This window comes from Amblyomma mixtum, chromosome 1 (genome assembly GCF_055824585.1).
Source record: "Amblyomma mixtum isolate Tamu chromosome 1, ASM5582458v1, whole genome shotgun sequence".
Taxonomy (NCBI): Eukaryota; Metazoa; Arthropoda; class Arachnida; order Ixodida; family Ixodidae; genus Amblyomma; species Amblyomma mixtum.
This window is the reverse complement of record NC_143012.1, coordinates 1,305,195-1,317,308: the sequence shown is the minus strand read 5'-3', so window position 1 is coordinate 1,317,308 and position 12,114 is coordinate 1,305,195. Positions and strand designations below refer to the sequence as shown.

The window sequence follows — 12,114 nt, the reverse complement described above, 5'->3', positions numbered from 1 at the left end:
TTTGACAATTATATGATAGATTCACCATTACACGCGTCTATCCGTGCATCCGTCGAGCCGCCTTACCATCTTTCTGTATCGCCGGACGTCCCATTCTCGCGTAAAGAGCTTCAGTTGCTCGTGAACGCACTCGATACTGACACGGCTGCCGGTCAGGATGGGTTGACTGCGCCCTTGGGTATACGGGCTTCTGGCGTGCCCACCCGTCCCTCTTTCTCTTCCCTTTCAACTGTGCCCTCCGCCTCGGCCACTTTCCCTCCGCGTGGCGCAGGGGGCGGATCATCTTCCTAAGCCAAACCGTCCCTCTTCCCTCCCTTCTTCCTACCGGCCAATAGTGATGAACTCAATCCTCGGTAAACTATTAGAACGCCTACTTCACGGCCATCTCTACTATTTCTTGCACGCCAGGGGCCATCTCCACCCCAGCCAGTTTGTGTTTACCCATTCGTGCCACGCAGTGAAAGCCCTGGCCTCGTTGCGAACGGCTCTTGAAAATTTCCGCATATCCCGCACACCGTAGTTCATATATCACTTGATTTTCAGGGTGCGTTTAATAGCGTTTGGCACCCCCTCGTCCATCGCTTCTTTCGCTGCCGCGGTCTCCCTTCCAACCTGTACCACCTCTTGCGCTCCTTTCTTGCGCAGCGCACGGTAGTCTACCGACCACGCACTGGTGAGGAGGTTTTTGCCAACCCTACTCTCGGCAGCCCTCAGGGATCCCCTGTTTCACCCCTTTTGTGGAACATAATAATAGCAGACCTTCTCGAGTGTCCAATGCCTCCTGGCGTAACAATGCCAGTGCATGCTCTTGCTTTCTTCGCTGTAAATGCTGGTAATATATTATTCTCGTAACAACATTTTCAAACAGGTGCGTTACTATTCGGCCGACCAATTTAGATGACAGCCGCTCCTGTTTCCATCCATCCGAAGTTCTTTCTTTCTTTCTTTCTTTCTTTCTTTCTTTCTTCTTTCTTTCTTTCTTTCTTTCTTTCTTTCTTTCTTTCTTTCTTTCTTTCTTTCTTTCTTTCTTTCTTTCTTTCTTTCTTTCTTTCTTTCTTTCTTTCTTTCTTTCTTTCTTTCTTTCTTTCTTTCTTTCTTTCTTTCTTTCTTTCTTTCTTTCTTTCTTTCTTTCTTTCTTTCTTTCTTTCTTTCTTTCTTTCTTTCTTTCTTTCTTCTTTCTTTCTTTCTTTCTTTCTTTCTTTCTTTCTTTCTTTCTTTCTTTCTTTCTTTCTTTCTTTCTTTCTTTCTTTCTTTCTTTCTTTCTTTCTTTCTTTCTTTCCTTCTTCCTTCTTTCTTTCTTTCTTTCTTTCCTTCTTCCCTTCTTTCTCTCTTTCTTTCTGCCTTTCTTTCTTTCTTTCTTTCTTCATTCTTTCCTCAGACACAGTCCAAGAGGAGGCCGAGGCTAAAGGCGACGGAGCGCGGCCCCGGCCCCCTTGCACAATGTACATAAAACAAAACTAGCATTACAAAGTTCGGTCAAGCAGTCGTCCTAGGATCAGTCAATGGGAAAACAAAAGGTGGCTATTTCCTGCCAGAATCACATGCCCATTAGAGACAATTTCATTTTCTATACAACAGAGTGGCGATACAAAAAAAACAGTAATTGAGTGGTACATCGGGGGGATACTGAATACAGCATTAAACCAATACATGATTTACACATTAGCACTTTATACCCAGTAGATGCAACCGTGAGAGTCGTCGCCAAGCGAAGACATTAGATCATATTAGAGTTGGTAAGACATGACAAGAGGAATATAAGATAGAACAAAGGTTACACTTTTCGGAATAGTCACAGTAATGAGAATTTAGTACCGCTGTTCACAAGAAACTTCTTACAGGATTTCTTAAAAATTGTGCACCTTTATTAAAGTCTCATCATCATCATCATCAGCCTGACTACACCCACTGCAGGGCAAATGCCGCTACAATGTCTCTCCAATTAACCCTGTCCTTCGCCAGCCGCGGCCACCACACTCCCGCAAATTTCTTAATCTCATCCGCCCACCTAACTTTCCTGCCGCCCCCTGCCACGCTTGCTTTCTCTTGGAATCCACTCCGTAACCCTTAAGGACCAGCGGTTATCTTGCCTTCGCATTACCTGCCCTGCCCAAGCCCATTTCTTCTCTTGATTTCAACTAGGATATCATTAACGCGGGTTTGTTCTCTGACCCACTTCCACCCACTTCCGATCTCTTAACGTTACACCTATTATTTTCCTTTCCATAGCTCGCTGCGTTGTTCTTAACTTAAGCTGAACCCAATTTGTTAGCCTCCACGTTTCTGCCCCATAAGTGAGTACCGGTAGGATACAGCTGTTGAATACTTTTCTGTTCAGGGATATTGGTAAGCTACCATTCATGATCTGAGAGGACCTGTCATATGCGCTCCACCCCATTCTTATCCTTCTAATTATTTCCCTCTCATGATCCGGATCTGCGGTCACTACCTGCCCTAAGTAGACATATTCTTTAACTACTTCCAGCACCTCGCTACTAATTGCGAACTGCTGTTCCCTTGCTAGGCTGTTGAACATTACTTTGGTAATCTCACAGCTCAAGCTTGCACTGCTTAGTTAAAACATTAAGTTGGGCTAGTTGGTAACGGCTTGAAGGAATCATATTCTTATTCTTCTCTGCTTAGGACAGAGGTCCGCAACCGCCGGCTTCAGCTTTAGTCAGATTTAAAATAAGAAATACCTCCTAAAGCAAACAAAGTAAAATATTATCATGGCTAGACAGTCGGGACGGCCAGGACACGGTTTTACTGGGAAGCGCCAGGCAGCAGGGAACTCCCGAGCGGAACACGAAGAAGAGACGACTAAGAAGCAGCACTGCCCGCCACCATGGCTAAGGCTAGCCAGAATAGCGGTTAAGGCAGTTCGGCCGGGCGACGACGCCACGTGAATGCCCAGGAATGTGGCATTGTTCCCCCGCTCTGGAAAGCGCCGCCCTCGGCGCGGCAGGTCGTGTGCACCGACAGCTGTTTCCCCGGGCACGGGATTTTGGGGAACGAACACCTGCTGCTCATGGAGTGCCCGTGCAGAGGCGCAGTAGTCCTGGTGCACATAGCAGTTATCGGCGACGGGCGCGGAATACACTGTCTCGGCCGTCTTGATCTCGTACGCGCGGAGACAGAGGCACTGAAACACAGCCATCTTATATGCGGAGAGCTGGAGCATATGAGCGGTCAGGATGGAGAAAGCCATGACCTTTTGCTCTCAGTCGTTTGGACATTGGCTACTTCCAGTTCGAGCAGCACGCGGTCGTTGAGCGTTCCCTAAACCGAGGCGTGGGTACTCTGTCCGACGAAGTATTCAAGCTGCAGCTTGTTGTGGTTGGACAGCACCGCGAATGTGGGATGGACGTTGACGTTGACATTGCCGAATTCCATGAGGCGGTTCTGGCCGACCACCATCTCGACGGGTACGCACGCTGAACACCTTAGTCTTCGGCGCCCGAAGGTAGAGACGAGAGAGCTAATGGCGGGCGTGGTAAGGCTTCATTCGTGCGACATTCACAACTTCGGACGTTGGTCGTCTAGAGGAACGAACAGTTCCTTGAGGGAGAACTTCAAGTAGAACTTCAAGCAGCTTTTCAGAGCGCCCTCGTTGACGGATTGGGCTCCACACCCAAACGTTTTCTCCGGGACGGTAAGTGACATCCCTGTGGCGATGGTTGTAACGATGAGCGTCTTTTTCTTGCTGATGCCGGATATGCTGCCGAGCAAGTTGGCGGGCGGCCTCGGCTTCGTGAACAAAGCGGTCGGCCCCTACGACAGTGGAGTTTACACTACCAGGAAGCAGCATAGCGTCGAGCACAGTCATGGCTTCGCGACCGTGGACAAACGGTGTGAAGTGAGTCGTCTCTTGCAGCGCAGTGTTATATATACGAATGTAACGTGAGGGAGTACTGCATCCCAGTTGCGGCGGTCGCCGCCATTATTTCGCCTGAGGGCGGAGCTGCAGTTCTCCGCAGCTTCAACAAAGAAGAAAAATGGAAAATTCGGGGAATGGCCTCACCATAGCTGACGGCCGGGAAGGCGTGCCTGTTGAGGGCGAGGAGGTCGTAGAACACCCAGGCGGCCCCGTCGTCGAGGACGTATACGTTGGACGTGCTCCTTAGCTTCCCGTCAACGCCGGACGTCATGCCGCCGCACAGCCAGATCTCGTCCCCGCAGACGGCAGCGGCCGCGAAGGCGCACGGGTACGGGAGACCGGGCCCCGTGCGACACCTTCGAGTCACAGCACATGCGAGCATAGTGAACAGTGACACTCAGTGGGGAGAGTGGGGCTAACACCTGTCAGGCATGTCTGTGCCTTTTTGGCAGCCCCCTAGAGAACGCTATCAAGTTTCGCTAAATAAACATTGTGATTTGATTTCTCTGTGGACGCCTCAACCGCACCGTGAGGAAAGGGAGGAAGGCGTCTCGCCATCAATGTATGTTTTACATGCATGGTGTTGGAGCTAAGATATTATAAGATTTTCAAAAATAGGCTTTTTTAGTTAGAAGGTCGCCTTTTTCGGCACAGCACTGTCAGTGGTGTAGTGCATCAAAATACAGCTAAGACATCCTAACTAGCGGTCTGGCCAACTAATACTGAATAGTTACCTCTTTAGTTATTGACAGGCGTGTAGCCCTCCGCAAGCAATATTCATATCAGTTTTTAGAATTTCGAAGACGTGGTTACGCTCGGCGCTGCGGCCGAACATATTTTGGCGACATCGCGCCAAAATACATGCGCTTTCGAGAAGCTTGCAGGCTATGCAACCTCTCCAGTGACAGTAACTCGTTGAAATAGCCAAAATTCCAAATATTCTCACATGCCTGAAGATGGTGGCAAAGTCAACGCGGTGCCCCTTGCAAGCTATCGCGCGTGCGCACCGTCGATAGAGACAGCCAGGAATGCGGCCAGAATCGCGAGAATGTCTTCACTGGAGTAAATGAGATCCTAACAGCGCCCTGGAAGCTGAATATGCTATATGAAGTGGAGAATGATGAAGGCCCAAAACCAGCGTGGTGTAATAAGTGGCATGACAAAAAGTTCACCACTTGTGACAGTGAAGTGGTGTATAGAGAACCTGCGCTGCCCAGGTGGCACAGCAGTTATTCCACGAGGCGCCTAAAAGCTGCTGCCGTCAGGAGCTTGGGCCGCTACAAACGCGAGAGCACATTCTGAACGATTAGAATCCCGCGTTTGGTTGATAGCACTATTTGCCTCGCTTCTGTAAACATAACCCAGATAACTGACACGCACCACGTGTGGCTTCGACAGAGCGCAGAAGCTCATGCCAATAAGCTCAGGAAGGTGGCATGGAATAGCACCCCGAGTGCCCCCAAAACTGCTTGCTTCTCTCGCTATGTTGTGTGTCACGGCGCTGCGATCGACATGGCAAACTTCATCTTGGGTTCCCTACGAGACCCCACTGTCTTGCCGAGCGTCTTATGTAGGTCAAACAAAACGCTGCATCAACGACCGCCTAAGAGAACATGCCACTACTACTATCAGGACGAGATAGGGCAGCACGCTAGTGAAACAAGTGTCTGTCAATGTCTTGGACGATGCAGATTTTCGGGCGATATAATCAACAGCACAAGCGCGAGCTTTACGAAGCCCAAGCCACAGGAAAGAAAGGCGCGACATGCTAAGCACCCCATAGATGGCACCTGCAAGAAAAGGATATCCCGGAAACCCACGACGACAAGAAGTGACAAACGGACTCGTCCTCCCCTTCGCTTTGTTTTCTTTTTTTGATATCATTCCTCTGGTATTTATGGCGAGCAGTGAAATGAGTGTTCCACTGTTAGTCAGCGCCGTCTGGGTATCTTTGGCGCCGAGAGTGGACAGCGGCACCGGGGATCGTATCCGGCTCGACACGCGTCGCGCTTTGCGGTGCGCCCGCTCACCTTTGGAAGCAGACCGTTCTCTCTAACTGATGCTGTGGCAGCCTGCTGAGGCGAAGAACAGCACTGCGACAAACCGGAAGCGTGTACGGCCAGGCAGTGGCTAATCTAGAGAGGCACTTCGAAGCAAGCGACATGGGCTTCTAGAAACACTTCGTGCGACGGCACCCCTCGTCGCCTGCCGCCATCGCTAGCGCAAAATTTAACGTACTATCGGGGACAAAAGTGGTATACTCCACGCGGCGGGAGCCGGAGCAAAGGAAAACTGCGTTGCAACGCCACCTACAGGCGCAATCTCGGACCCAGATAACCAATCTGTGACGTTTATTATCAGCAGGCAAGTCGCTTGGCTCGTTTGTTTCAAAAATGCGCTGCTTCCACGGCAAGTTAGCCACGCGCGCGCGGGCGTTTGATCGCATCATGACGGTGCGAACGCCGGCTCAGGAGCCATATCTCGAACGCGCGTTGTTAAAAAGAAGACACAAAATGAAAAGACGGCCACCAGATTGCTACTGCTGCGGCGCCGCTCGACATTTTGGCGAGCAAAAGAACGAAACATTGAAACGAGTCAAAAAACATGCCTGCTGATAATAAAGGTCACAGATTGGCTGTCTGGGTCCGAGATGCCGCCTGCAGGTGGCGTTGAAACGCAGTTTTCCGTTCGTCTGGCTCCGATCGCGTGGAGTATACCACTTTTGTCCCCGATAGTACATGCAGGTCGGTCTTAACAAAGTAAGTCTTGGCAGTTATTTCAAGTTCTTTTTAGTCGTGACACAGCGCTTTAAGTTGGCCATTAGGAACAAGTCGAACAAAGCGCCTTTTTCACCCAACATGACCTAGCACTCGGAGCCACGTAAGCCGCCCACCGTAATGCCGAGCTTACCTCGCGGCGCGGGTGTCTATAACAAATACGTCATCCAGTGTCCGCTCCCTGGGAGCCGGCGTCGACGAATCATTCTTGTCGAGTCCGACGCCACCAAGAACCCAGATTCGGCCCTGGTAGGCCACGACCGCAGCTCCCATGAGCGCCAAAGGCATGCTTAGAAGCACCGACCAAGAATCAAGCATTGGACTGTACACAGCCACTGTATCCAAATATCTGAAAGGCAAAGGGAAAATAATTTTTTGCGCTGAAAGGACAGCGTCAGACGAGCGTTACATGTGAAACGTGACAATGACATTTAGGCAATCCTCCCCTGTGCAGATGCTCTTAAGCATTGCTTATCGAGCATATCGTGAGAATGTTTTAAGGCGAAACCCTTTAATTGTTCATACTGTCCCCCGCTAACAAAGCGTGTCACAGCCGCCGTGGTGGCTCAGTGACTATGGTGCTCGGCTGCTGTCCCAAAAGACGCGGGTTCGATCCCGGCCGCGGCGGCTGGAATTTCTTTGGAGGAGAAATTCTAGAGGCCCGTGTACTGTGCGATGTCAGCGCACGTTAAAGAACCCCAGGTGGTCGAAATTTCCGGAGCCCTCCACTACGGCGTCTCTCATAGCCTCAGTCGCTTTGGGACGTTAAACCCCATAAACCAAACCAAACCAAAGCGTGTCACACGCGTTTAGCTCTGTAACTAAAAAAGAGAAGAAAACCAATGGTTGCTTCAGATACAGGAGGAAAAAATGAACCTAGAAGCCAAGTTTGATGACCGTAGACTAATTAATTAATTAATTATAAGCAAAAATGTCGAAATTGCACCGAAACAGCGCAGACGTTGACATAGCCACGGGAACGGTGTGATGTCACATCCGGAAGTCGTCACGCCATAGTGAAAATTGTCACAGAGTGGTCAGAAAAACGTCGGATTTGAGTCAAATTACATCGATAAATGTGTAATTAAGCGTAGTTAACACTTAAGATCCCGAAAGATGCACAATTACGGTATCGACATAGCCACGGGAACGGTGTGACGTCACATCCACCGGAAGTCGTCACGGCATAGTGTCCTCGGCTTTCGCCTCTCAACGCTTTAGTAGCCAAAGTGTCCTCGCAATTTGCGCCGCATTGATGATCCGAAACGGAAATGCCTGCCTCGTTGTCAAGCAGAAAGAAAATAAAGAGAAACAGTGCAGCGCAAAACCAAGCACAAACCAGGCGGATACTTTGGCTGAGGCCGAAGCAGGTCTTGTTAGCGCGAAAGAGGCGCACATACGTGTGGGTGTTCGGACGAGTGCATCGTATCGGATGGCTGTGACGTGCTCGTGTGTATTAGGCTTAGGGTTGCGCGCGAGAGATGGTGCATCGTCCAGCAGGACACTGAATGCAACTCATTATATTACGACGTCAACACCTCCCCTGTACGCCCTACCTCTTTCCCTTTCTCCAACGGTGGAGAAGCAGGTCGAGCTTCCCGGTCAATGAAGTTCTCTCTACCATTAATCCGAAGCACTGTCCGTTGATAGGACACTTGTGAAGGCCTGCGGGCCATTCGGACCGGTAGTTCCACTGATGCACCACCTCTGTACAGACGCACTCGTTAACCGTGCCACCACACGCGACCACGTCAAATCATGCCCTTGTTACGCCTCCTTGCAATAGTTCCCACCCAGAGACAAATTCTGCCCAGTCCCCACCACATCGCCCTCGACTGACATTGTCGCCACGCCTCCTGACGACAGGGAACGCTCTGCTGCAGCATCCGTGTTGCGGCTTTCGGCATCCCCTTCTGCCTCGTCACAACAGCTCCACAGGGCTCTACAGCGACGTCGAAGCCGCGGCCAGCTGATGCTAAGGAGCTCTCGGCAGAGCCCAAGCCAGCTAGCCTCAACCCCAGCCCCTCCAAAGGTCGCACGAAGCAGGATGCGAAGGCCACACCGGTGACGGCAGTACCAAGCATGGCGATGGTCAACCGCTCTACTTCGCCTGCAAAGGACCCTGAACCCCTGCCAGTGCCTGTCCTCAAGCTAAACAGGCCCTTCTTGCTCCCCACCGGCGCTCGAATCTTCAAAGGAGCCTGACACCAGAGGATCGGCCGTCGCCAACCGCAAGTTCGAAGGGAGACCACCGCACACAACCACTCGTCCCCAGCACACAACCCCTCGTCTGTAGCGAACCGCGCGGCCGACAGTGGCGAAATGCCGAACGAAGTCTCGTCAGCACGAGCTAGAGAACGCATAGGGCCTTAGCCCCGGCCGGACGCCGCTATCTCTTCTCCGGCAGCCCTTTAATAAGTGTGGCCGCGGTTGCCTTCTAGGCGACCTCCACATTGTGTCACCCGAATGTTGCACCGAGAATATGTGTAAACAATGTGGGAACGCACTTTACTCGTCCCCTGTGGTTCGCTTCCCCGCAATGCACCCTCGACTGGTCCCCTTTGGTTGGCTTGCCCTCGATGCACCCTCCTTAGCCGTGTTAAAGTAAACTAACAAGAGAGGGTACTGGCGTCGCCGAGACACGAGCGCCGCGGATGAAGCGTTTGCTGCGTGCGCGCGGGGGGTAGACGGCCCTCTTCGGCTCGGGATTTGGCCGCATGCGAACGTGTTGCCTCGGGCTCCGCTCTTCACCAGCGGACGCGAGGCTTCGTGGTGGGACCATTCTCCCGCCAGCTCGTCCCGCCCGGCCTCGCAGTTTGCCCCTGCCCTAGCGTGGGCGAACGTTCACTCGTAACCGTGCTGGTGAATCGGACGTCGTCGATTCCTCAGCGTATTTTGTTGCTAGTTGGCGTTATTAGTGTTGTAGCAATAAATTCCTTCTTTGTGCAAGCCAGTGTGTCGCTCCTTTGTTCCCTCAGAGCAAGGCTCGCTGTGGTCGGCGTGCGCTCGGTAGCGTCCGCGATCACGGGGTGGGGTCCGGCGGTGTTGAACTGGGTCAGCCACGACTAAACGAGGGAAACGTAGTTATTTTCTCAATTAAAACCCCACAACACAGGGCAAGCCAAAAAAGGCGGACTTAAACTCTGCATTATAAAACTGCAAGCAGCAGTTTTTAAATGCGTTTTGTTCGGGACTGTTGCGTTGAACGCGCCATTTTGTAGAGGATCAACAAGGGGAAGCTTTGGGCCAGTTGCTAGTTACCGCTCGTCCTGTCCTCTTCTCGATCTTCAGTCCTGTCAAGTTTGCGGTTATTCCTCCTCCCCAACATTTTGTAGAGGAGTCCCCACCCCCCTTTATTTTGCAGTCACAGCTGTATAGGGGACTATTCTATACTTTATTACCCGTCCATTCTTTCACTTTTTGTTTCCCTTAATCTGAGTATAATAGTTTCCTCGCCAGTATTTCACCACTAGGCTCTCGGAACCGAACGCAGATCACCAGTGGAAGCGCACCTTCCGTTCTGGTCCCGACCTCCGACCACGTAAAGCCGATCGCCCAGCACCGCGGCGCCGTGGAAAGCTCGCGCCTCCGGCACCTTGGCCCTCTCGCTCCAGCACCGCCGGCTCGTCGAGAAGCAGAAGAGTGAATCCGAGGCCACCATCTCGTCGCAGCGCGTCCGGCCCGGGTCGCAGCCTCCTGAGAGGCCACGGATTACTAATCAGTCAGGCTTATCGGCAGACGCATGCGCAGAAAGGCACAACTGAAAGACATCAGCGGACACCTACAGTCGCACTAATCGCACTTCGTTTGACGTAGTAACGCTCTGACATTGTTGCTGCGCGAATATTTCAAATAAGACCGCTGCGGTGGCTCAGTGGTTATGGTGCTCGGCTGCTGACCCGAAAGACGCGAGTTCGATCCCGGCCGCGGGTGCGATCCCGACGGAGGCAAAATTCTTCAGGACCGTGTACTGCGCGATGTCAGCGCACGTTAAAGAACTCCAAGTGGTCGAAATTTCCGAAGCCCTTCACTGCGGCGTCCCTCATAGCCCGAGTCGCTTTGGACTCTAAACGCCCCTAAACCAGCCCAAACCAAACCAATACTTCAAATAGTGGCTAGCTTAGAAAACTCTTACTTATGCGTTATGTAAGTACAACACGAGGCGCACGGAAAAAGACGAAGAGAAATAACAAGCTCTAATGAAAAGCTTAACACAATGTAGCACTTAACGCAGCAAAAAATAATTCTTGGAAAGCGTTAAACCATCACACGTGCTGACAGACAAAGAAGAAGCGAAAGGCAGGAAGGTCAACGAGACGTGAATTTACCCTATTGAAAAAACTCTGCGTGAGCTTGCACGAGAACAGTGATTTTTGTACGATCACGTTCATTTTGCACACGAATGCGCAGAAATTGTGCGTTACCTGTACGCATTCTGTGCGTCCTGTGTGTACATATGCGCGTACTGTGAGCTGAAAGACGTACACGCACACTCTTTGGGTGTAAAAAATCGTGGACTCTCGTGGACAACTCTATGTGCGTGGACATCTGCGTGCTGAGAGGGGGCTTGCCGAAGCTGTGCGTGCTTATGTGCATACTGAACAAGCTCAGTGAGGCTGCGTGTGGCCATGTGTGCGTTTGCTTGCTTAGTAGCAACTTGTCGAGACTGTAAAGGCCCATTTGGGGTGAAAGCAAACAAAGTTCGAGCATTCAGTTAATGATTACTTCTCAATAATGAGCAATAAGCTCACGTTTTGCTGTTTTATAATTTTCATCTTGGCGTAAGTACCCATTAATCATTTTCAACTTCAGCAAACAAATAACCAAAAAATTATCTTTTAGTGCAAAATGGTTCCCTTCGATACTGCAGGGACCTGTACATGACAACATGCACACTGAGCAAGAACTTGTCAACATTGCAAGTTCATTGTAAAATAATGTAAAAAACAAGCTTCTAATGACTCTTACAGCATCCTTCAGTTCTTCCTTTAACCAATTCTGAAAGTTACAGATATCTTATAGATGCATGATGAAAGCCATCCAGAGCATTTATGTTGTTGCCCGTCATGCAGACAGCCATATTTCGAAATCAGAAGCAACACAACCATTTGTTGCTTGCACTCGAAAGGAGTCAATCAATGGAATAACTCTGAAAGGGCAACAGTGTTTGTTAGGTGCAACAAACAAGCTTGGGGATATAATCAGGTTCAATCAAACATGACATGCAGAAAGCGAATTGTGAGCTGTAACAGGAATGTTACGAGGCAATTTCTAAAACCATTTCCAAAGCAATTTCCAAAGTCATTAGCATAAATTTACATACACGTAAAAAGGCCGTGTAAGCCTACATGAAAAGACAGTTTTGAATTCACAGTTGGTGTCAAAAGTTCAGAAATTAGTGCCCTCTCTCAATTTCAGTGACAAATCACAGATCGATTAATTAATTCCCAGTATGGCTCC

General features: G+C 50.4%; 1 protein-coding gene across 1 annotated transcript in view; it reads right to left on the bottom strand.

Moving 5' to 3' along the window:
- Positions 1-12,114, bottom strand: part of LOC149365210 (beta-scruin-like) — a 212,990-nt gene that overhangs the window by 84,759 nt on the left and 116,117 nt on the right. The window contains exons 9-11 of the mRNA XM_089540996.1: positions 10,167-10,350; positions 6,788-7,003; positions 4,022-4,233 (exon numbers count right to left, since the gene is read on the bottom strand). Coding sequence (XP_089397122.1) covers positions 4,022-4,233; positions 6,788-7,003; positions 10,167-10,350 — 612 coding nt within the window. The remainder of the gene's footprint in view (positions 1-4,021; positions 4,234-6,787; positions 7,004-10,166; positions 10,351-12,114) is intronic.